This window comes from Phyllostomus hastatus, unplaced genomic scaffold (assembly GCF_019186645.2).
Source record: "Phyllostomus hastatus isolate PE091 unplaced genomic scaffold, TTU_PhHast_1.1 phas_contig_65, whole genome shotgun sequence".
Classification (NCBI taxonomy): domain Eukaryota; kingdom Metazoa; phylum Chordata; class Mammalia; order Chiroptera; family Phyllostomidae; genus Phyllostomus; species Phyllostomus hastatus.
The window spans coordinates 13024151-13049303 of record NW_025333932.1 but is presented as its reverse complement, the minus strand read 5'-3'; the positions used below and the strand labels follow the sequence as shown (position 1 = coordinate 13049303).

Sequence of the window (25153 nt, the reverse complement as noted above, 5' to 3'; positions counted from 1 at the left end):
GTTCCCTTTATTTCACTTTTCATAGTCCTCACTTTTTCCTCTATTTTGTGACTATACTCAACCAATCCTGTTGAGCATCTTGATTACCAGTGTTTTGAACCCTGCCTCTGAAAATTTGGCCATCTCTTCCTCTCTTAGTTGTGTTTTTTTTTTTTCTGGAGCTTTTATCTGTTCTTTCATTTGGGCCATGTTTTTTGTCTTGGTGTGCCTATTACTTAGTATGGGGCAGAACCTTAGGTATTCCCCAGGGTGGTGTAACCCACTTTGCTGTGCTGTGGTGTGGCATGCATGTGGGGGAGGGGGTCTGAGAGGGAACAGTGCTGCTTGTTCAGCTTTCTGATAACTTTTAGTCACTTCCTCCACTACCCACAAGCAAATTGGGCCCTTATGATGCTGATTCCCCTGTGGGTAGGTTTGTGTACATTCTAGGACCCTGTGAGTTTCTCCAAAGAACTCTCCTGTGAGGATGGGAATTTCTCCTGCTGCCTCAACCCCCACCGGTTTTTTCAGTCAGAGGTTTTGAGGTTTTATTTCCCCAAGCTGGAACCCTGGGTTGTGCAGTCTGTTTTGCTCTCTGGTTGTTCCTCTGGGTTTGTCCACACACGAATTTGGGACTGCCCACTCCACCAGCTGCCACCTGGCCTCCAGTACTCCAGCCTGGTTGCTTGTCTCTGCCTCTCCTACTGGTTTGAATGAATGTTGCTTCTTTAACTCCTTGTTTGTTGGACTTCCATACAGTTAAATATTTGGCAGGTCTGGTTATTTTCTGTTTTTAATTTGTTGTTGTCCCTCTTTTAGTTGTGGGAGCAGGCAAAGTGTATTTACCTACACCTCCTTCTTGACCAGAAGTCTCCTGCTCCATTCTTAGTAGGACTTAGCTCAGCATCTTGAACACAGAAAAGGCTTAGCAAATATCACACAATCTGTAGGTATGTGTATATAGCTACAGTCACTACATGCCAATTTCAAGCAGACCAACAAAAGTGGTTAAAAGCTTTGTGTATGTGCTGGGCACTAAATTGGAGCTGACTATGTAATATGAAGTTAGATAAGCAAACAAAAAGTGCAGAAAGAAACTTAGTGTGGAAATACTTTTTTTCCATTTTCATAAGCACTATGACAAGAGTCAGAAAAGAACACCTGCTTTTGGCAAACACCATTTTGCATTTTTTCCCAATTCTACCTCAACTATTCAAAATCCATACTTCTGGTATTTAAAGACACATCACATTGACTAGAACACCTTTTTTAAAATGTACATCAAAATTAAATTAAATTAAATCTCGATAGCATTAGATATTGAGAGCAAGGAGTATTTCTCTTACTAAGAATAATACTGAATACTTTAATTGATTTGCTGTTGTACAATTGTTGTGTAACAGTCCCCTGATGTAGAGAAGTGGGGAGACTGGGCAATTAGAAATAATTATTAGATTATGAATTTTTCAATTTAAAAATTATGAGTGTGAGGATATGAGATACCATTTTACTTCTCAGTTGGCTCCCAGTCTTTTCCCCTTGCCTACTCCTCTATGGCTGTGGCCACAATGCTCACAAATCCTTTTCTGTGTCATATTTTTAGCATCCAGACTTTTGTTTCTGTGGTTTTTATTGGTCTGCTCCACTCTCTCATTCTTCCTAGTACATGCACTTTAATTCTTAAAGATGCAGCTCAAATGTTACCTCGGCTTTGAAGTCTCTCTCCATGCTTGGTCCTCTTCTTCACCATACTCCACCCCACCCATACTCCTTTCAGATGACACTTTGAATGACCATTTCTTTAAAGGTCTTTCTCTGACAGAGCTGACCACACCAGTCTTTTCTACATGCTGGGGTAGATAGTATAAAGTTACCATGTAGCTGATTCTACACAGTTGAGCTGCACTTGCTGGAAAAAAGCTCCTTAGGGAATATTTCCATAGTAATAAGGTATTTCTATTTGGTACAAAGGCTGAAGCTTGCCATTGGCATTTGTATGTGGAGATCAGGGATGTAAGTGTCCTGTAAAGCCAAGAATACTCTTACACAATGAAAAATTGCTATGGCCAATGGACCATTAGTGTTTCTATTGATAAACTTTGTCTTAAAACTGACCTCATGGCAAAGAATCCACAGACATTTGATATTTCTGCTTGAAATTAAGTTAATATTTCTATAGTAGAAAAAATGTTCCGTAAACCTAGAAGGCAATTCAACATTTAATTTTTCACAGCAAGAACCAAATTCAAGAACTTTTGTTGCTTTTGACAATAATCTGAAAGCATATAACACTGGTTGTGGATTACTTCTGAAACCATTTTCTTTTATTACTAAGACTCAGAAAGGGAATTCTTATTTATCTACTCACAGAACAGATAGATAAATGGGTAGATAAGTACATAACAATCTGTAAATCTATTTAATTTGCTATTTAGGTGATAGTAGCTAAGTCAAATTCTCAGTCACATTCTGAGAAAACTAATCTTTTGTCAGAGTTGCCAAACCATTGGTGCTTTCTTTCTCCCTGAACTACTTTTTGGACATTTTCATGTGAAAATGAAGTATTTCAGCAGTGATTCTGTCTTGGCATTTCTGATAGTACTGAAAGGTAAAGGGCAGTGTTCTACAGTAGACATAGCATATAGTATAAGAAGAAAGAGGTCCAGGTTGCAGTCTTAGATCTACCATTTACTAGCCATGTGACATCTCTGTGTTTACTTATCAATAAATTGGGATAACAGTGTTTGCCTTACATGTCTTAAAGGGTTGAGATGCAGAATAACCACAAAGTCCCTACAAGGGCCTCCCAAGCTGCACTGAATCTTGCCTCCTTCTATCTCTTTGCACTAATTATCAGTTACGGTTTCCTCCCTGGCTCTGCTGCACCCCACTGGCTCCTTTGCTGTTTCCTGACTATGCCAGTTTAACATGTTTGTTCATCATTCTCTCTGCCTAGAATGTTCTGCTATGATAGCTCCAGAGCACTCTCATACTGTGCACTTTCCTGAGGTCTCTGTTCACATATCAACAGGTCCAAGAGGTTGTCACAGTCTCTCCTATGATGTAGAGTTCTCCCAACTTTCTCTGTTGCTTTATTGTACTTTATTCTTGGACATAGTGATGATCTACCCTACATTATCTCATATCTTAATTTGTTTGCTTATTGTCTGTCTCTTCTTTGCTAGAATGTAATCTCAAAGAAGGCAGGATATTTTTCTTTCCTTTCCTTAGGAATAATATTCTAATAACAAGTTAGAATTTTTCCTGAATCAGTCTATGTAAAAATTTAGAAGTGTGTTTAGTTAGACATTTTGTGTCTTTTTAATAATGTAAAGTTATGTAAATATCATTTTATTTTTATGACATTAAATATGTTTTCAGGCACATAACTCTCAAAATAATTTTAGAATAGCATGACAAGATGCTTTTAAAATCTCCCCTATGTAGTTTGCCTATATTAATTATCTTAATGTATTTTCAAATACTCATACCTGCACTAATTTGGCATATTGTTTCTATGAAAAGTAACATGTATTTTATTCAGAAGTGAAATAATTTATTCACTGAAATTGGTATGTTCTATTTCAGTACTTTAATATATCACAAGCTAAGTTAGTAAACAGCTCATTATTTGCTCAGATAAAACAGTTTTTAAATTGGTCGTGAATTATCATCAGTCATATTTGTATCTATTTCCTCCCCTTCCCCATGTATTGTGATAGGAAGCAGATACCATTTCTTATCCATTTTATATTTTTCTAGTATTTTATACACAGCAGACATTTCATCATTGTTTGGTTATCTATTGAATATAGGCATCCATGAAATGATATTTATTTCCACCCTTCTTTAAAAGAAAATAAAGTAGATTACTTACATTTAGAGCCTGATGAAGAGGAACCGCTGATGGTAGATCTCGGTCCCCCTTTCATGGAAAAGACTCCTTTTCCCCGGCGTGTTGTTGTGACAGCTACCCTGGGGCGCTTCAGTGGGATGACCGCACGGGGAGGTGGAGGAACATGGCCATGGTAATCAAATAACCTGCACCAAACACAGATGTAATAAGATATGCTTATGCCTTAGTATTGTACCAAATATGGGAAATGATTAAGAGAATGGCCTTGTAGAAAATTTTAATAAATGTTTTGGTTATCGGTGTTCTTTAATATTTAGAAATGGGTATTGTTGAAAGATTAATTTTTCAAAAGAAATAAAAATATAGCCTATGCTTTGTGGACATTAGTATCTTACTCACCAATATGAGATCATTTGTCATGTACAAAAGGCCATATACACATCATGTGATTTATTTAGATTATACTGATCTTATATCAGCATAATTTGTTTTCTTGGTTTCTCCAATTTACCCTTCTTAGGAACAGAAATCTTCCATTTACATATCAGACACCTAGCAGCACACTAGTGTGTAAACAGGAAAAGATCATGGAAAATCAGGAACAAAGAAAAGTTTTTTCCAGTCAGAAAATAGCTTAGGAACTTCCATTCAGGATGGTGGCATATGTAAACACAGCTCATCTCCATGCACAACCACATCAGAATTGTAACTGAAATACAGAAGAACCATCACTCAGAACCATCACAGGTCAAGCTGAAAACTACAGAATTGAGGAAATCACATCCATCCAGAATGGGAGGAAGGAGGTGGAAACATGGAATGGGCAAGTCCTACATCTATGTGTGGTAGGTAAAAATTTAGGAGGGATATTTCGGCAGTGAAGAGTCCCGGCCACACACCAGGTCCCCTGGCCCAGGGCTCCAGTGCTAGGAAGATAAATCCACATACTTTCTGGCTGAAAAATCCAGTGAGGATTGTGTTGGTGAAGGAAAATGCTGGATTCTCACACAGTTGTTCTTAAAGAACATACAAACAGACCTGTTCCCTCTGAGTTCTAACATCAGGGTAGCAGCTTGCAAGGCACAGGTGGCATATGTGGAGGAACTGAAGTGTCTGGCATTGGGGTAAGAGCTGGGGAACATCTTTCTTCCAGACAGAGAGGTAGGCAGAGGCCCTTGTCCCTTTTCTGAGCCTTCCCCCCTGAGACATAGAGCCAGCATGGGGTACCATATTTGAGACTTGTAGAATAAGTAGAGTCAGTCTGGCTTCCTCACTCCAGTGTCTGGGTAGCTAAGGAAAAAAATGTTCCCATAGTCTTGGAGGGGCCTAATAACTAGTGTTCTCATAGCCTTGAGACTGGGTCCAATAAACTGTTCCTATAACATAAAGTGGGCTTGCATGCACAGAATTATGTTATGTTGTATAATTTCTGGCATCTTGCTGGCTTTATTCCCCTCTAGTACTTAGACAGGTAGGGACTCCCTGTTGGGGGCAATGATGATGAGAGACACACAAGGGGACAGGTGCCATGCTGGGGAGCAGGGGCCATGAGATGAAACATGCAGATAGACATGCAGCTTTCAGTGTGCATGGCTCACCCACCCGTGAATAAAGGCATATCAGACATCCCAACGGCTCTATGGATATTTTCCATCTGCATGAATACCAGGAACCTGCTTGGCCTTGGAGGGTCACAACACAAGATTCTATCAACCTGGCTAACACTCTTTGCCCTACCCTGAAGATCCCCTGAGACTCTGTCCCACCCAAATTATGAGCCTACTTAAATTGTTAACAGTGACTTTTCCATATGAATGACTGGTCTTGGCTTATGCTTCACACCTTCCCAAATCCTGTCAAACAAGCAGCAGCTGGTTTCAATGAGCCCTCAGTACCTGTACCTCTTGCTAAGCAGCCCCAACCTGGCATTAGCAGCAGCCAGCCTAGACTGACACCTTGACTTCTTTTGGGAACCTTCAAGCCCAGTATAATTAGCAGCCATCTCAGATTGTTTTAAAGCTCATATAGGGCAGCCCTAGGTAGAACACAAGTGGGAGTGGACCTTGGTCTGCACCACCTGGGAAAACCCAGAGCCTGGACACCCAGTGGACAGCTACATATCATGTCAGAGTACCACCACCATGCCCCTAAACAGCTGATTCTCCATGGAGGGCAGAGGTTTGTGGTCAGTGGTCATAGCAAGTCCTTGAACCTGACAGGCTTGGGTAAATCCATCCCATTGACCTTCCAACAATAATCAAGTCTCAACTATAAGAGGAGGGTGTACTCAGCCCATACAAAGGGTTCACCTCGAGTTCCCAGCTTCAGCTTGAGTGATAGGGGAGGCTGTGCTACTAGATCCTATAGGACACCTACTATATTAGGCCATGCTACCAAGATAGGGAGTCATAGCAACTCTACCTAATACATGGAAACAAACACAGGCAGGCTGCCAAAATCAGAAAACAAGGAAACATGGCCCAGATGAAAGAACAGAACAAAACTCCAGAAAAAGAACAAAACAAAATGAATAAAAGCAGTTTACCAGATGCAGAGCTCAAAACACTAGTTATAAGGATGCTCAAGGAACTTAGTGAGGACCTCAGCAGCATAAAAAAGATACAGTCAGAAACAAAGGATACACTAATTAAAATAAAGAACAATTTACAGGGAAATCAATAGTAGAGTGGGTAAAGCTGAGAATCAAATCAATGATTTCAAAATAAGGAAGCAAAAAAACAACTAATCAGAACAAGAAGAAGAAAAGAGAATCCCCACCAAATAATACCATAATGTAAGCAGCCTCTGGGACAACTTCAAGCATTCCAACATGCTCATCACAGTGGTGCCAGAAGAAGAAGAGAAAGAGCAAGAAATGGGAAATCTATTTGGAAAAAATAAGAAAGAAAAATTCCTTAATTTAGTGAAGGAAATAGACATTCAAGTCCAAGAAGCACAGAGAGTCCCAAACAAGATGGATGCAAAGAGGCCCTCACATATCACAGATATATATGAAACATATCATAATTAAAAGCCAAAGGTTAAAGAAAAAAAAAAGAGAATCTTAAAAGCACCAAGAGAAAAGAAGCTAGTTATCTACAGGGGAGTTCAAATAAGACTGTCAGCTGATTTCTCAAAAGAAACTTTGCTGGCCAGAAGGGGTTAGCAATAAATATTCAAAGTCATGAAAAATGAGGACCTACAGCCAAGAATGCTCTACATTAGCAAAGCTATCATTTAGAATTGAAGGGCAGAAAAAGAGCTTCCCAGACAAGAAAAAGCTAACGGAGTTCATCATCACTAAACCATTATTATAGGAAATGTTAAGGGGACTTATTTAAGAAAATGTAGATCAAAACCATGAACCATAAAATGGTAATAAATACATGTCTATCAACAATTGAATCTAAAAAACAAACTAAGGAAACAGGAAGAACAGAAACAGAATCATGGATACAGAGAACATTTTGGTTGTTGATAGATGGGAAAGGGTGTGGGAGAATGGCCAAAGAGGTGAGAGGACTAAGTATAAATAGGTAGTTAAAGAATAGCCATGGGGATGTAAAGTACAGAATAAGAAATGGAGTAGACAAAGAACTCATATGCATGACCTATGGACAGGAACAATTGTGTGGAGATTGCCTGAGGGAGTGAGCAGTACTGGTGGAGCAGAGCAAAGAGGGAAAAATTGGGAAAACTATAATAGCATAGTCAATAAAATATAATTAAACAAGAAAAATAGCTCAGAAGGAAAGAAAATGAGAAGATGAGCTTAAAGAAAATGGCTTTAAGAGATGAATCAATAAAATGTGTACCTCTCTATAGGCCCAGGGTGTCAAACTCATTTTCACCAGGGACCACATTAGCCCCATGGTTGTCTTCAAAGGGCCAAAATAATTTTAGGACCGTATAAATGTAACTAACTACTCCTTAACTGTTAAGGAGTTGAAAATACATTCGGCCCTTTGAAAGCAACTGAGAGGCTGATGTGGCTCCCAGTGAAAATGAGTTTGACACCCCTGCTCTAGGCATTTTTAAGAGAGGGAATGCTCTCCTGTAGTAAAAAGGGGACTGAGTTTGACTGGAATGATCTAGCATGAGACAAAACTGTTGACTGAAATACTTGTGGAAATATTCATCAGGAAATCTTTTTATTATTCTGACCACCTGTTACATGTGCTAATGGAGATTTAGAGATATTTGTATGGTTGGTTATTGAAAATTTTTCTAACAAGTAAGTATACCACTAAAACTCTTAGAAGATTTTGTTAAATGGTGAAAAATCATATGCACTGCAATTAAAACATTTCCATTAAATAATGAAAGGAATAAAAGTATGATATTTACTCACTTGTATAAATATGCAGTTCATAGATTCAAAAGCTTCTGATTATTTATATTGCATACACAAGTTTTTGCATGATTTAGCACATTTGAGAAGTATAAAAATTCAGAGGAAAAATAAAAGGATACATTTACTCATTTATTCAAAACTATATGTCCATGAAGCACATGTGTTATTATGTTATGCATTATACATAAAATAGTGTTATCACTTTAGGATGATGATTGTTATATATTTACTATAACACTGTTATGCAGGTTATATTCTCATAATTTCTTTAAAATGATCAATAGAAATAATCCAGTATAAATGTTAGAAATGAGAAAACTAAAATAGGAAGAGAAATTTTTTTTTAATTTAGCAACATACATTTTTAAATTTTTTTTAAGATTTATTTATTTATTTTTAGAGAGGGAAGGGAGGGAGAAAGAGAGAGAGAGAGAGAAACATCAATGTGTGGTTGTTGGGGGCCGTGGCCTGCAACCCAGGCATGTACCCTGACTGGGAATCAAACCTGTGACACTTTGGTTCATTGCCTGCGCTCAATCCACTGAGCTACGCCAGCCAGGGCTTAGGAAGAGAAATTTTAAGAGCATTTTATTATAAGTTCTTACATAAAATTACATATTTACACTTACAGATAAAAATGGAATAATTGTTTTTGGAGAATAAGATATAAAATACAATAACAATTGAGATAGGCAGATTTTCAAATATTCATTCAGTTGTGGGAAAAGAAGTAGCACATTTCTTTTCATTCAGTTGTGGGAAAAGAAGTAGCATAAACAACATTTAAAACAGAACTTAGTGTGGGGAATGTACACCACATGAAGGCTAAAATGTTCAAAAACATTTTGGAAACATACTATGGAAAAAACTAAAATATACCTAGAAAGGAAAAGACATGAAATGAGAGAATTCAAGGGAGGTGCCATCCACTGCCAATTAGCTAAAACCATTAAAGCCAAAGAACTGCTCTCCTTCTCATAAGTTTTCCTTCTCCAATGTCTATTTTAAAATAAAAACTGTAAAAACCTAAAAATACCCTTTTTCCCCTAATATTTACTGATAAAATAAATAATGGTTTACAATAAAGCCAAACATAATTTTTCCTTCTCCACGGTCTATTTTAAAATAAGAACTCTAAAGACGTCCTCTCAAGCATTAAATAAATAAATGTAGTTATATTTCAATAAAAGCAACCCTTGGAGGAAATTTGAGGATTTAAGTTGTTCTTTCTCATAAATATATCTACTTTTCATGTGCCCACTTCTTGTTTGGAATTTTGTTTGCTTTAATGATATTAGAAACATGTAGTTTTTATTATATAGCAAAAGTGAAAACTGGTGTATAATTTTAATATTGATTTACTTGATAAAATAAACATAACTTGTCTCTGGAAAAAATAAGGACATCAGCTATAAGAAATAGCTGTGTTTTGGACAAAGGCAACTTAAGTACTTGTTGACATAAAATGAATGAAAGTTTGATTTTTTTATTAAAAACTTGTTATTAGTTAATGTTAGCAATAATAAAGTGACATTTTAGGAAAAGTACATAAAAATAAAAACAACTCCCAGTCTCACACTGTGAAACAACTACTAGTATTCTCTAATCTTTTTTCCACAAGTATCCATATTTTTCACATAATTAAAAACATAATATATTTTAGTAATGTTTTACATGACTGAACATGTTTTACATGTTTTACATGACCACAGAAAACATTAGTCATGTTTTCTGGCTAATTCTCTTTGGCCTATACTAAAACATTCTCAAGCCTGCTCAATGGTCTTCCTAAGATTATTTTAATTGCTGTGATGCATTTTCTCAGGTAGATAAACCACATCCTAATAAATCATTGCCTGGTGGACTTTTAACCAAATGTTTATTTTTCACTGTCAGCTAATGCAATTTTAAAATTTAAGAAACAAATTTGAAAATGCAATACTTGCATATATTTTTGTCACTGAACACCAAATTTTTATTTTATATAAATAGTGAGCTTAAGAATTGACAATTACCTGTTTTTTTCTAAATTTCCTTCATGAAAAGAGTTCTTAATTTTTCTTATTTAAGAATCAAAGCTTATAGTCATTATGTGCTTAATGTCAATAAAAATATGTGGACTGGAGCAAGGGCTAAATAACTGGGCTGCCCAGAGTCAAAACCTGAAAACAGGTTCAGTGGCCATGTTCTCATTGGGGCCTTACAACACGTATGTAATGAATAACCAGGGGACCAAGGATGATCTTTCTCTGTGAGTTGATTCAACCTTGAACACTCCTCAGGACTGCATAACTTCTGAGATGTATGAGGCTTTTCTGGGAAAAGTCCAGCCATTATTAATATAACAAGAATAGTTTGCATGGCATCAATGTAACCTGGAAGCCAAGGAGAGTGGACTGGAATACATGTGCCTGCACAATGATGACTTCACTTTAGTAGTCAGTGGGGGCAGTAGACACTGTTGAGTGAGCATGTGTATTTTATGGACATTGCACTCAAAATGATTGAGATAGTAGAGCAACAAATCTGCATCAAATTTTGCATTAAGTCTGAACATTCCTTGGTGCAAACTATTCAGATGATTCAGAAGGCTTTTGAGGACAATGCAATGAGTGCAGTGCAAATAAAAATGTGGTATGATCATTTTAAATATGGTTGACAATCTATGGAAAGTGACCCATGTTCTGGAAGGCCTGCAACAAGCAGAACACCTGAAAACGTTGAATGTGTACAGGCTACAAACAACAAAAATCAATGACTTACAGTGCAAGAACTAGAAGCTGATCTGGGGATTCCCAAAACTACTGTGCTCAAGATTTTGACACAGAATCTTGTCATGAAATTTGTTGTAAAATTTGTTCTGTGGCTTCTGCTTCCACAGCAGAAGGGACATTGCACTGCAATGACTAATAACTTTTACCCATGAAAAAGATTTCCTCAAGCAGGCCATAACCAGAGATAAATGGTGAGTCTACAGCTATGATCTGGAAATGAAGGCTCAGTCATCCCAGTGGAGGTCACCTGGTTATCCATGATCAAAGAAGTCTTGGCAAACCCACAGCAAGATCATGACTGTGTTAACTGTGTTTTTTGTTTGGTGTTGTCCATCACGAGTATTTCCCTCCAAACCAAACAACTAATGAGTACTACCTCAGTGTTCTTCCTTGACTGAGAGATGCAGTATAATGAAAATGGCTACAGCTATGTGCAACTTGTGATTGGCAGCTTCATCATGACATGCCTGCTCACACGTCAGGTCTTGTGCAGAGATTTTTGGCAAAACATCAAATCACCCAGGTGACTCAGTCCCCTTACAGACCAGATTTGGTGCCCTGTGACCTCTCGCTTTTCCCAAAACTAAAATCACCTTTAAAAGAGAAGAGATTTCAGACCATCAATGAGATTGAGGAAAATACAATAGAGCAGCTGATGATGATTCCAACAAAGGATTTTGCAGAGTGTTTTGAACAGTGGAAGAGATGGTGGAAGAACTGTGTGAGGTCACATGGTGTCTACTTTGAAGAAGACTGAGGTGTCATTGTTCTATATACAATGTTTCTTGCATCTTCTTCAATAAAGGTCTCTTTTTCATAGTGTGTGGCTGGATACTTTCTGGACAGGCTTTGTGTGGTCTATAAAACCAAATTAAGATGCATATTTATTTTTAAGCAAGGATATATTTGAAATCCAGATAAATGATTTTTATAGCCTTTTAGTATATCTTCTTTCTCTACTCAAATTTCATAAATTCTCCTATAATTTCTACTGTGACTTCAAATAAGTTTTTGGTTACAACTGATCAGAAAACAATTTTTAAAGAATCACTTTGCTTTAGACTGGTAAATAAATAATTTATATTTGTTTTTTGTCTTTAAACTCTTTCAAGATTTTCACTGAGGTCTCCATTTCCCAGGTCTTTTGTGAATACTTCTTGAACTTGTATTTAAAGGCAAGCTTATCAAAATCTTGAATCATCATTCTTGCAATATTTTTACCTTAACATACCATTTATATTTTGTGAATTTTGCTATCTGCTATTGTTTGTATACAGCTTTGGGTAATTAAATAGTTAATATATTCAAATAGTGATAAAATAAATCTTTTATTTAAGCTTTATAATTCTGCAATGTAGTTATTGTTGAGCCATTTTGCCCATGAAGGAAACTTGCAAGAAAACTAGAATGTGACTTGCTCAAATTTAAGCCATCAATACATGCACACGTAGGCCTGCAACTCAGGTCTTTTGCCTCCAAATCATACCTTTTTTCAACTGTACTATACTGCTATTTCCAAATGTTTTCAGTGGAAGACCACTTTACCAGCTGGTAATTTAAATTTGCATAATGGCATAGTTCTTGCCTCTTGCTAATATGTTTTCCCAGTATTTATGAATGTAGACTGTGCTCTACAATCAGTGGTCTGAAATAACTGCAACCTGGAATTTTTTCATGAACCACAATTCTAGCAGCTTCTCTTCCATTAATGTATATGAGGTCGAAGGATTCTAGAGTTGAGCAATGCCCACTTGAATCATGGTCTAGCACCTCTGGTATTTCTTCTGTCTGTCTTAACAGTTCATTCATCCCTGGAATTTAAACTGCTTAGTGTTCTGCCTGATGTTATTGAATAAAGGCTGGTTTAAAAACTGCAAACATCTCAGAAATTGAAAACAATCCCTGGGGGGATTTATAATTTTGCAAACATCTCTTCTGTTGCTTTACTTAGAAGGATATAAATATTTATATTTATATTTTGTTTAATGACATGTAATGTCCTTCATTTAGAGCCATACTTGACCTTTTAGAAAAAAAATGTCAACAAATGCTGTAAATTACTGCTCAATGCTTTGTGTGATATAAAAAGATTCAAGTTTAGAATAACCACTCAAGTCTTATTTAATGATACTCTTCATCATTCCTGAAATTATGGATAGATATTGAAAGTTACTGCTGGGCCAGTATATCAAAACAACCACAGTGAGATGGAAATTTGTGTAAAGAAGTTTTCTAGATGTTTAAAACTACTGAAGGGTTGAAAATCCCCAAGTATGTATCAGAATCCCCAAATGGGGCAGAAATCAGATGACAGTACCATGTGGATGTAAGTTAGTTTCCAAGCTGCTATCTCTAAGCTTTAGTCATGTCTTTAGCCACAGCTGGGCTGGTACTCTGCAAACCATACCAATAAGGGACATAAAGGGACACAGCAAACTGGAACAGGAAGAGAGGATGTGTTGCTCCCTGACAGCTTCTTTTCTTTGCTTTGGTGTCCTGTTCTTGTCATCATCACTCTGGCCTTATTTCTTCACCCTGATAGCAATCATTCATTCCAGCAGCAGTGGCTGAGTCCAGTTTGTATGATTCTGCCCCACTGGTTGGCAGAAGAGTCTCTTCATGCCCCTGGAAGAGGCAGGAGTTCTCTTCTGGGCTCAGACATAGCAGGGTGCGCTGAGCAGAAGCCCCACTCAGCCCTAGCCTGAAAGTCCCTTTTTCCACATTAAGTTGTCAAAATCCCAACCTCTTTCTCCATTCTATGAGCCATAGAGGAGGTCAATGCTTCCTATTGTTGCTAACTCCATTGTATCACAGTTTCCTTTTTGTTTTTTCAGTCCCTTCATACCTAGCCAATCAGTTTTCACATACAATCATACCTGTGAAATGTAACAGTGTGATTTCTGTTTTCCTGACCCCAAACAAAGATGTTTCGAGTTAATGGAGATAGCTGAGACCTCTCTCTCTGCAGGTCAATTGAACTGAAGTGCTCTGGGAGCAGAAGGGGAAACTGAAAACTGATCCAGTGTGTTATAATGGACTGTTAGGGAAAGATGGCAGACCAGCCAGCTTGTTTCTCCATTCCTGGGACTTTGCTACTTGAACGTTAATATAAGAAATCCATTCACCACCATTGTCAATGGTTACTGATAACTGTCCTTAGTAGCTAACACTGATGAAGCTCTAAAAATATACCAGAAATAGCCCTGGCTGGCATAGCTCAGTGGATTGAGCGCGGGCTGGGAACCAAAGTGTCCCAGGTTCGATTCCCAGCCAGGTACATGTCCGGGTTGCAGGCTATAACCCCCAGAAACTGCACATTGATGTTTCTCTCTCTCTCTCTCTCTCTCTCTCTCTCTCTCTCTCTCTCTCTTTCTCTCTCTCTCTCTCCCCCTCCCTCCCTTCCCTCTCTAAAAATAAATAAATAAAATATTTTAAAAATCTTTAAAAAATAAAAAAATTAAAATATACCAGGCATAATGCTGATTGTTATACATATGTCACTTCATTTAATCCTTAACACAGTCTTATGAGGCAGGAATTAATTTCATACTCACTTCATGAGTGAGACAATAGGGTTAGTGTTATTAAATAACTTGTCCAAGTTTGAACAACCAATAAAAAAGAAAAAAAATAACCATATATATAAGCAGAGTATAACTGATGAGGAATCACTGTGGATAAAACTATTAGCACTGACTTTGTGAGCTATTTCTCTTGTCTGACCTCTTCACTTCTAGGAATCTGTGTTCACAGGGAATTCCTTACTCTACCCTGTATGGTAGGTACTTATGTCTTTCTCAGGCAAGTGCAAAAAAATGGAAGACAAACTAATGAGAGCACAGACTTCTCAGTCTGTTAGCAATGCAACCACACCAAACTTCTGCACACTTACATGCCAAACAGATTTTATTTAAGGCAAATAGGTTATTTAGAAATTGTTCAGAGTTAGCTATTTCTTTGTAGTAGAGAGTTATCTGAAAGCATCAGACTCTATAATTACTATATATCTATCTACTTATTTATCAAATGATACCAATTTATTTAATAATTTTATTGATCCCTTATTTATACACTGATGCAGCCACCGACCAGCAGTGACCATGGAACACTGTGGATGGCTCGTCGAAACACGAGAAAAACATACACAGAGATAACCAGGTCCTGAGGGGAAATAGGGATGGAGTGGCCACTCTCTCTAGTGGGGTGAGCCATGGCCACCCTCCCTAGGGGAGAGCGCCCCTAAGGAAGAGCACCTCGTTCTCCTGCCTGAGCAGGCTTTTATTCAGTTCCTTTACATCAGTATTCAGGTAAAGCTCATTACTCATTGCCAAGAAGTAAGGATGGAACAATAGGTAACAAGGAAGTCTGGGGGCCCATTTTGAGTCAGGATCAAAGAGCTGTAAAAAACTTTAAGGAACAAACTTACTTCTTCCTTGGACCCTTATCATTCAACTGAAAGCATTCTAAACAAAGCAGGTTTCACAGGATTTTACAAATTCTTTCTTAGGCCTGATCACCCGGGGAACCCGCCCTTTCCAGCACAGGGCTGTACCAACCTCTGTCATTGTTTTAGGCTTAGGTGGAACAACAGAAGTAAGGCAGCCAAGAGATTAGATTTTCTCGCAAGCAATGAGGACTCAGGCTTTGTCAAAGCCAAGGGGCGAGGGTCCATCACCCCCTTTTGCTGTAGCCCCCAAAGTCCTTCCTTGGGATCTTCCCACGTGATTGTGCCTGTCTTAGATCATTCCCCTTTTGGGGAATCTTACCTGTCATTGGCTAACTGACCAAGCATTGGGGGCCAGTTATAGATGAAGTAAAAGGAGCAGATATGGTATTCCTGCCAGGGAGATAAGCCTTTGTCTCCTTGCTGGCTTACGGTCCAAGGTCGTTTTCTCAGCCTTAGCCTTGGCGGGGGTTACAGCTTCTGATACCAGGCACGGCAGTTCCCAACAATACATGGTAAAAAAAATGAAGATCTTGTCTTCCTTTTAAAGATGATAGAACTAAAAACTTGACTACTTGTCCAAAACTTGGATCTCTTGCTATCTAAACTAAACTCCATTTAACTAGAAATTCTTTAAACGTGTAAGGAAGTCACATTAGAAAATACTTAAGACATTATAATGCTCAGTTTCATACTGACAGACTAAAAGACAATGTATATTGATTGAAAACTTCATTTACAGCAATTAGGACAGTGTTCTACAACTTGAAAAAAGCTATATTAGAAATGTCTTTAAAATTGTTAAACACTAAAATTTTCAAATAGTTTGAAGACTATCTAAATGTTATGTCTCCTTAATAGCAAATGAATTATTTTAACACTGTCAGAACTTCACATCATTTTTAGGGCAAGTTATTACAAGGTATTTAATATTTAAAATAATATAATATATTTTATAGAAATAATATAAATTATTTGAGAAAATAATTCTTTTTTAAAAAGATTTTATTTATTTATTTTTAGACAAAGGGGAAGGGAGAAAGAAAGGGGGGAAGAAACATCAATGTGTGGTTGCATTTCATGTGCTCCCAACTGGGGATCTGGCCTGCAACCCAATCTTGTGCCCTGGCTGGGTATTGAACCTGTGACCATTTGGTCCACAGGCCAGTGCTCAATCCACTGAGCCACACCAGCCAGGGCTTGAGAAAATAATTCTTAAAAATTCACATTTGGTCATGAAAGGATATTTAGTGAAGTAGACATGGTGGTCACAAAGGTGTTATTGTGAGTGTGGTTTCCACTTAGGTAAGGCTTCCTCCTGTTATTTAACTCCACTCTGTTGTTCATATTCATATAGGGGGTTATTGAATCTAAACTGATAGGTTGTGATTGCAGTTTTGTCACTCATTAACTGTGTGACTTTGGGAAAACCAGTCTGTTTAATATAAGAAGATGACTTAATAGCACAAACTGGGTTTCCATTGTGTGTTAGATTTCATGAAGGCACCTATGGATACAAAGATAAGTAAACCTGAATAAAATTTATAATTTAAGGCCTAAGAGGTATTTATGTCATTTTGGGGGCTCTAATGATCTATGTACAGTGAGTTCTTGCTTTGAATATTTCTGAATTTCAACCAATGGTTAATTAAATAACACCAGTCCCCCAAAAGCACAAATTAAATTTCAGTTTCCACAATATATGGTCTGTGAGAAATTTCAAAATGTCCAAACTTAGCTGCTAGGTTTTCAGTCCATAGATCATGATGCCTCCTGATCAGCCATCAGTCACATCACTTCTTTTAAAGGCTATCAGTGATGGGTTGCTGTCATCTCTCACTCAGGTCACATAGACAGGAGATGTTAGATTGTACTGTCTCCTGTCTCCTCATAACAAATGAATCAGGGGACATTTTACAAAAATGGATTATCAAAAGAGGGAACTAGTCAACAAAGATGAAAGTGCATCAAGAACTGAAGAGTATACCATTGGCAGTGAAATTAAAATATGTAATGGAATTATAGGACAAAAACCTAATATCAGGGTGGTTGACCTGCTTCCAGTTGAAACTCTAAATGTGGAGCTACAAAAATTTAGCAAAAGCAAACATATTGACATAAGTAGTAAAGTGGTTGTGATGTAATGAAAATTAAGAGAGATATCCCAGAAGAAGTGACAAAGGGAGAGAATTCCTCATTAAAGAACTGGGACACAGTTCTCAACACTGATAAATCCTCCAAGTTGATCCACTCTTAGGAGATGTACAACTCACCAGGCATGAAGCAGATGCTGGCTCCATACTGTAAGTTACACAAGAAGAAAACATTGCTCAAACTACTTTGGATAAGTATTTTTTACAAAAAAATAAAACACATTAACTCTTAATATTTTTAATGTTTTAAATAATAGTGTACTAAATAACTATTAGTTTTATACTTTTTCCCTACATAGTTATAACCTATAATAGGAGAGTTTTTAATGTTTTAACAAACATTTGTAAAGACCATGGAAAGTCTTATTTTTTTCCCCACTGATTATTAACATCACTTTGCATCATTTCTTTTTATGGTCCCACACTACTATGCATATCAAGTATATAGTATATTTTGCTGAATCTAACCAATGTAGCATTTTTGATGTGTTATGTGAAAACAGATGTATTTTAGAAGGTTGAAGTCATTGTCTAAGCTTAAAAAACTATCTTGAGGAATTCTAAGTCAACAAAGGACCTAGAAAATAATATTGGTTAATTAAATCTTTGAAATATTATCCAAACATCAGACACCAAATTATAGGCTTAAGCACCTCCAAATTCTTAAAAATCCAAGTTTTACTTTATTTTTTAATTATTTTGCTGTTCTATTATAGTTGTCTCAGTTTTTTACCCTTTGCCCAACCCACCCTTGACTCCCACAGTCAATCACCACCCTGTTGTCCATGTCCATGGGTTATTCATATATGTTCTTTGACTAGTCCCTTCCCCTTCTTTCCACCCTTATTCTCCTCCTCTCTCCCCTCTGGTCACTGTCAGTCTTTTCCCTCTTTCTATGCCTCTGGTTCTATTTTGCTCATTTGTTTTGTTCATTAGGTTCCTCTTATAGGTGAGATCATATGATATTTGTTTTTTACCATCTGGCTTATCTTACTTAGCATAATATTCTCCAGTTCCATCCATGTTGTCATGAAAGGTTAGGGGTTCCTTTCTTTCTACTGCATAGTATTCCATTGTGAAAATGTATGACACTTTGATCTAATCATTCATTGGTGGGTACTTAGGTTGTTTCCAGCACTTAGCACTTACCTCAGTGAATACAATGGAAAAAGGAAAATCTGTTTAAGTCATATTTTGGGGAACTTAGTATTTTCTTTTAATTTTTACTATAAAATGTCATTTTAAGTATATCAATGAAGAATATCTGTGAGTGAATGTACAAAACACTTAAAAGATAATTTAAATCAAAAGGAAACAAGGAGGAAAATTTACATACCGATTGTAGAAGTCATCTCTGTAGAATTCGTAGTCAAAGATGTAACCACTAAGGGGGAAACAAAGAATTAGTTGATATTTGTTTCAACCACATTGATTTTGGTGCTAATTTATGATGTTTTATCAATCAATTTAGGTCACTTAACGACTTATATTTCAATGTAATTATGTATCTGAAGAGTTTTACATGATGTTTCATTGGATAACATGCCACATCAAAGTACTGTCATGTATCTGATAATGTAGATACTGAAAATGGTTGGAATAGAAGATGAGAGCATGCAGCAAACTACATTTTTAAAATACCTGTAATTAGCCTTGGCTGGTGTGGCTCAGTGGGTTGAGTGCCAGACTATTAACCAAAAGTTCACCAATTAGATTCCCAGTCAGGGCACATAATTGGGCTGTGGGCCAGGTCCCCAGTAGGGAGTGCACGAAAGGCAACCACACATTCATGTTTCTCTGTCTCTCTTTCTCCCTCCTTTCCCCTCTCTCTAAAAGAACGAATAAATGAAATCTTTACAAAATACTTGCAATTAAAAAATTGAAACTTTTTTTTCTACACGAGATACAATATAGTTGTCCCTTCTTCCAAAGGTATGTACAATGAGGTTAAACAATGAACAAAATATATAGAAATAGCATAAATGAAAAAGTTTATTCACTCTAAGAATGGTAACTAAGAATGTGTTTCCTAAGAAAATTACCTTTTTTTTAAAGATTTTATTTATTTATTTTTAGAGAGGGAAGGGAGGGAGAGAGAGAGAGAGAGAGACATCAATGTGTGGTTACTGGGGGTTATGGCCTGCAACCCAGGCATGTACCCTGGCTGGGAATCGAACCTGGGACACTTTGGTTCCCAGCCCACGCTCACTCCACTGAGCTACACCTGCCAGGGCGAAAATTAGCTTTTTTAAAAAAAATTCTATAAACTATGATTTAATATTTTTCATAGAGAAAAATATGTTTAAAGCCACTTTGGCTGAATCTTACCAATAATAACAATATTATAGAGAATTTAAATAGCAAGTAATAAGTATATTTTAGTGATAAGTTTTTCATGACTAAACACCTTAAAGGACTATATAATACAAATTGCCCCCATGCACTAGTATAGTTGTGCGAGTTTATAAAGCACTTTCTATGCATTATTTCCTTTTAATTTTGTCCTCAAAACAATTCTGTTGGATACTGTAACTGGAAGAAACTAAAGCACAAAGGACCTCAGTGACTTATTCAAATATTTACTACTAGGAAGTGATCTAGCTAAGACTGGAGGAAAAAAATCTTTGAATTCACATATGGAGCTTTTTATGGGACTGTGTAACCATGTCCAAGGTGTTAGACATTTAGTCTCACTGTGAAGAGAATATCTGCTCTATGAGGAAGTGATTATTTTTTAGTGTTTAGTCATTTATTTTAATAGCCATAAATTTTACCATCTTAACCCTTTTTAGAAATATTTTATTTATTTATTTTTAGAGAGAGGGGAATGGAGGGAGGGAGGAAGAAAAACATCAATGTGTGGTTGCCTTTCATGTGCCCCCTAATAGGGACCTGACCCACAACCCAGGCATGTGCCCTGACTGGGAATCGAACCAGCAACCCTTTGCTTCTCAGTCTGGTGCTCAATCCACTGAGACACACCAGCCAGGGCTAACGCTTTTTAAGTATACAATTAAGTCTCATTAAGTACATTTACAATGTTGTGCGGGAAACACCTCTATCCACCTCCAGAATTTTTCATCATCCCAAACAGAAAACCTGTACCCCCTCTTTCCAGCCCCTGATAACCTCCATTCTACTTTATGTCTTTATGAATTTGCCTATTCTAGGTTCCTTAATAAGTGAAATCATACAGTGTATTTTTTGTCTGACTTATTTCAGTTATCACAATGTTTTCAAGGTTTATCCATATGATAGCACGTAACAGAATTTCATTTCTTGTTATGACTGAATAATATAACACTATATATATATATATACACACACATATATATACAGTGTTATATATACATATACATATATATGTATATATATGTATATAGGCATACACAACTTTTTGTCTAAAGTCATAGTACTTTTACTCATATTCATCACAACTAATCATCATTTTATCTTATGTTTGAGTATTTTCAAGAATATGTTCATGTAATAACTTGAAGTCTGTACCCTTGGACCAAGGTCTCCCCATCTTCCTCATCCCTGGGCACTACTGGCACCATTCCACTCTCTGTTTCTCAGATTATTTTTTCTGATTCCACATGTAAGTGAGATTGTAAAGTACTTGATTTTCTCTGTCTGACTTATTCACTTAGCATAATGCCCTCGAGGTCCATCCATGTTGTCACAAATGGCAGGAGGTTCTTCTTTTTCATGGCTGAATAATATTCCATCGTATATGTACCACATTTTTTATAGCCATTTGTCTGTTGACAGACACTTGAGAAGTGATAATTATGTTTTGTAATCTTTTTCTTCTGAAACCCTTTTTTCCCTATTATAACCTCAAACAGCACAGTCTAACAGCTAGACAAAACTATGACACACAAACCAATTAATGTTTTCCTAATGTGGATGACAGTGATAATTCATTCCACTCATGTTTTTTCAACCTTTAAGAAATATTTCAATAATTGAACAGCCTTCTGGTAACTTAAAAAATCACGAGAAAAAAAATAATCTGTTTTTATATTTCTTTGTGGCTACTTAAATTAACTTGCCCAATCTGCTTATACATTTTTTTTTTATCGTTACTGCTAAGGCATATTTACAGGAACAGGTGACAGCCAAGCCTCTAGAATTGTTTGACCTCCAAGCCCCATCATCTGCCATTATGAACTTATTTTACCTGTCAATTTAATAATGAAATGAAATGAAAAAACAGGCTTGTCTTTGTGATCACAACAAGCCTACTTTTGTCTTACTGGTTTGAATTTTGAGCAGACACACCAGGGATGTTGCTGGTTCAGGTCATAAGCTATAAAATCAGGTTGGGTTCTCAAGGAAATGAAGACATCTAAGGATATGGGTGAAGAGAGAACACCCTGGGGCATATCTGATGCCTGTTCCTTATACTTTGCTGGATATTTCTGCTGACCTCCTGAATTCATTTATTTGTCTTTGTGTTTTCCTCCTACAGATTGTATCTTTTTCACAAAAATCCCTCCTTTTTCTTTCTATGTAAATCTCTACTGAAAATTAGCTATCAAAAAATGGCATTTTCAGGAGTCACATTTAAATTTCTAAGGTATTTTATGTGTCTTAGAAATTTACTGTCAGAAAAAAAACTTGTCTTTCATATTTAAAAATATCCCCTTTTCCCTTTATAAGCCAAGAGTTGTTGCTGTTTTGCTTGGGGCTAATCTCTTTTGTTTTTTCAGGGAGAAACTTTGGCAAATTTCATTGCAGTAATTTTGTATGCCAGTCTGGTTATCAGTTTACTGAAAACAAAATGATAGTAAGTTAGATAGTTTAGGGCATTGTCCAGGAGATATCTAAGTCCAGTAAATATCAAAGTTTTTGTTGTTTTAGGGTAAGGTCAATAGCAAGGGTCAAGTATTTGACTTTCTGGAAAAGTGAAACAAAAGTTTTAAACATCTAACATAAATATTTTGTATTTTCATTCTTAAATCTGGTACACATTTATGACTTTTATTGTTCTTTTCAATATATCTTTATTCTGTTGCTCAGATTCCTTCAAAATTTAATGAGAAATCAGAATTGGTAAAGTAATTGTTAAGAGTCACACACACACAGGGACACACATAAATTTTCTTTTATTACTGAAGGTTAAATGAGACCTAGTAATTTTCCTGGAATTTCATCTAAACTTTTTCATTTATAGAAGAAATAATCACAACTCATTGGATTGTGCAATATATGAGACCAATTTTTTTCTAATCCCTTTGAATTCATAAACTAGCTTCATATGGGTAGACTAATACACAAAGTATTTCTTGTTATTTTCCATCACAAAATTTCATTAAAATATAATCTAAAGGTGATTCCATTTTTAGTTTCTTGAAGGAATTCCATATTGTTTTCCACAGAGGCTACCCCAGTCTGCATTCCCACCAACACTGTACTAGGGTTTCTTTTTCTCCACAACCCCACCAGCACTTACGTTTTGTTGATTTGTTTATGATGGCCATTCTGACCAGTGTGAAGTGGTATCTCATTGTGGTTTTAATTTGCACCTCTCTGATGGCTAGTGAGCTGAATATCCTTTCATATGTCTCTGGGCCTCGTATGTCCTTCTTGGAGAAGTGTTTGTTTGGGTCCTTTGCCCATTTTTTAATTGGATTGTTTGTTCTTAGCAGCACAATTTACAATAGTCAAGCACAGGAAGCAGCCTAGCTGGCCATTAGTAAATGAGTGGATCAATAAAATATGGTATATTTACACAATGGAATACTATGCAGCAGAAAGAAAGAAGGAGCTCTTACCCTTTGTGACAACACAAATGGAACTGGGAAGCATTATGCTAAGTGAAGTAAGCCACGTGATGAAAGGCAAATGCCATATGATCTCACCTTTAAGTAAAACCTAATTAACAAAACAAACTGGCAAGCAAAATATAGCCAGAGGCATTGAAATCAACAGTGATCTGACAGTAACCAGACAGGAAGGGAGAGGGAAATAACATGGGAAAGAAGGGAAAAGAACATAAATGAAGCTATATGAGGTACTCATAGATGGAGCCAAGGGGATGTGGGATTGAGGGTGTGAGGTGGGTGTGGGTAGGGCAGGGGAAAGTGGTGGTGGGAAAATGGAGACAATTGTATTTGAACATCTATAAAAAATTGAAAAAAATCTAAAGAATGTTAAACTGTTTAGGACAAGGAAGGAACACATTAATGATTTCCTAACAGATATTGTGCCAATAATGACTGTTACTGGAGTCTTCTTAATTACTACATTGAGCTCTCTAAAGTAAATTGAATAATCAATTATTGAGTACTTCCTGTAGGCACACTACTGGGAGTTGTTTATAATATTGGCAGAATATGGCTTCTAAATGTGAGGAAAGTCATCCAAACTATAAGGGATCAGACAAATACACATATTACCATAATTCAAAGCAGAATTTGATAAGTGCCAAAATACAAATAAAAACTACTAGGAGAGCTTATAGGATGTGGTTGGTCAGACACAAGGATCAAGCAAGGCTTCATGACAGTGATGGCATTTGAACTGGTCCTTTTGAATGTTTAACAGGTAGTCCTCCTAGATGACCAAGCATTAGCAGTAGAATAATGTGAAGCAAGCATGGTGAATGTAATTTAGGGAGTTCAATTTCTCTCTTTAGTATAGGTCTTCTTCACCATACCCATGGGAGAAATGAATGCAGATATGATGACATGGGCTAAATAACTGACTGTACATCCAGAGCATACTTCTCCATGGGTCAGGAAGTGTCCTCAGATGCACCTACACATTCTGCTTCTAACTTGTCATAAAATTTGGTGTAGGTTTCCAACTTTTAGAGTATACAAGGTATGTCCAGAAGGTATTGAGCCATATAACATGAAAAATAGAGACATTTATTGAAGAAGATATAAGAAATATTGTACATAAGAAAGTAGTGCTACAGTCCCCTTCAAAGTAGGCACCTTGGGATCTCACACAGTTCTCCCAATCTTCATCAGCTGCCCCAACATATTCTCCTGATCTCATTGACAATCTGAAATCTCTTCCTTTTCAAAAGTGATTTTAGTTGGAAAAGCCAGAAGTCATAGGGCACCAAATCTGGTCTCTGGGGAGGCTGAATCACCTGGGTGATTTGATTTCACAAAACATCTCTGCACGAGATGTGATGCATGAGCAGATGTGTTGTCATGATGAGGCTGCCAATCATTAGTTGTCCATAGCTGTGTCCCTCTTAATCATTGGAATAGTTTTTGCAGAGGCATGTTCAAGCTTAATGCAAAATTAGATGCAGATTCATTGCTCTACTCTCTCAGTCATTTTGAATGTGACAGCCACATAGTACACTCGCTCACTCAATGGTGTCTGTCACCCCCACTGACTAGTACAGTGAAGTCATCATTGTTCATGCATGTGCATTCCAGTCCACTCTCCTTGGCTGCCACATTACATCAATGTCCCCCAAACCATTCTCATTTTATTAACAATGGCTGGGCTTTTTTCAGACAGACTATGTATAAATTTGTTTGAGTATATATATAATTGAACAAATTTATAAACTTCACCAAAACGATACATAGAAAACAATCTGTCCATTTTCATTTGTAT

At 36.8% G+C, this 25153-nt stretch overlaps 1 protein-coding gene across 1 annotated transcript in view; it reads right to left on the bottom strand.

Moving 5' to 3' along the window:
• RALYL (RALY RNA binding protein like) overlaps positions 1-25153 on the bottom strand; it is a 450140-nt gene that overhangs the window by 73137 nt on the left and 351850 nt on the right. The window contains exons 4-5 of the mRNA XM_045849466.1: positions 18897-18944; positions 3857-4020 (exon numbers count right to left, since the gene is read on the bottom strand). Of these exons, the coding sequence (XP_045705422.1) occupies positions 3857-4020; positions 18897-18944 (212 nt within the window). The remainder of the gene's footprint in view (positions 1-3856; positions 4021-18896; positions 18945-25153) is intronic.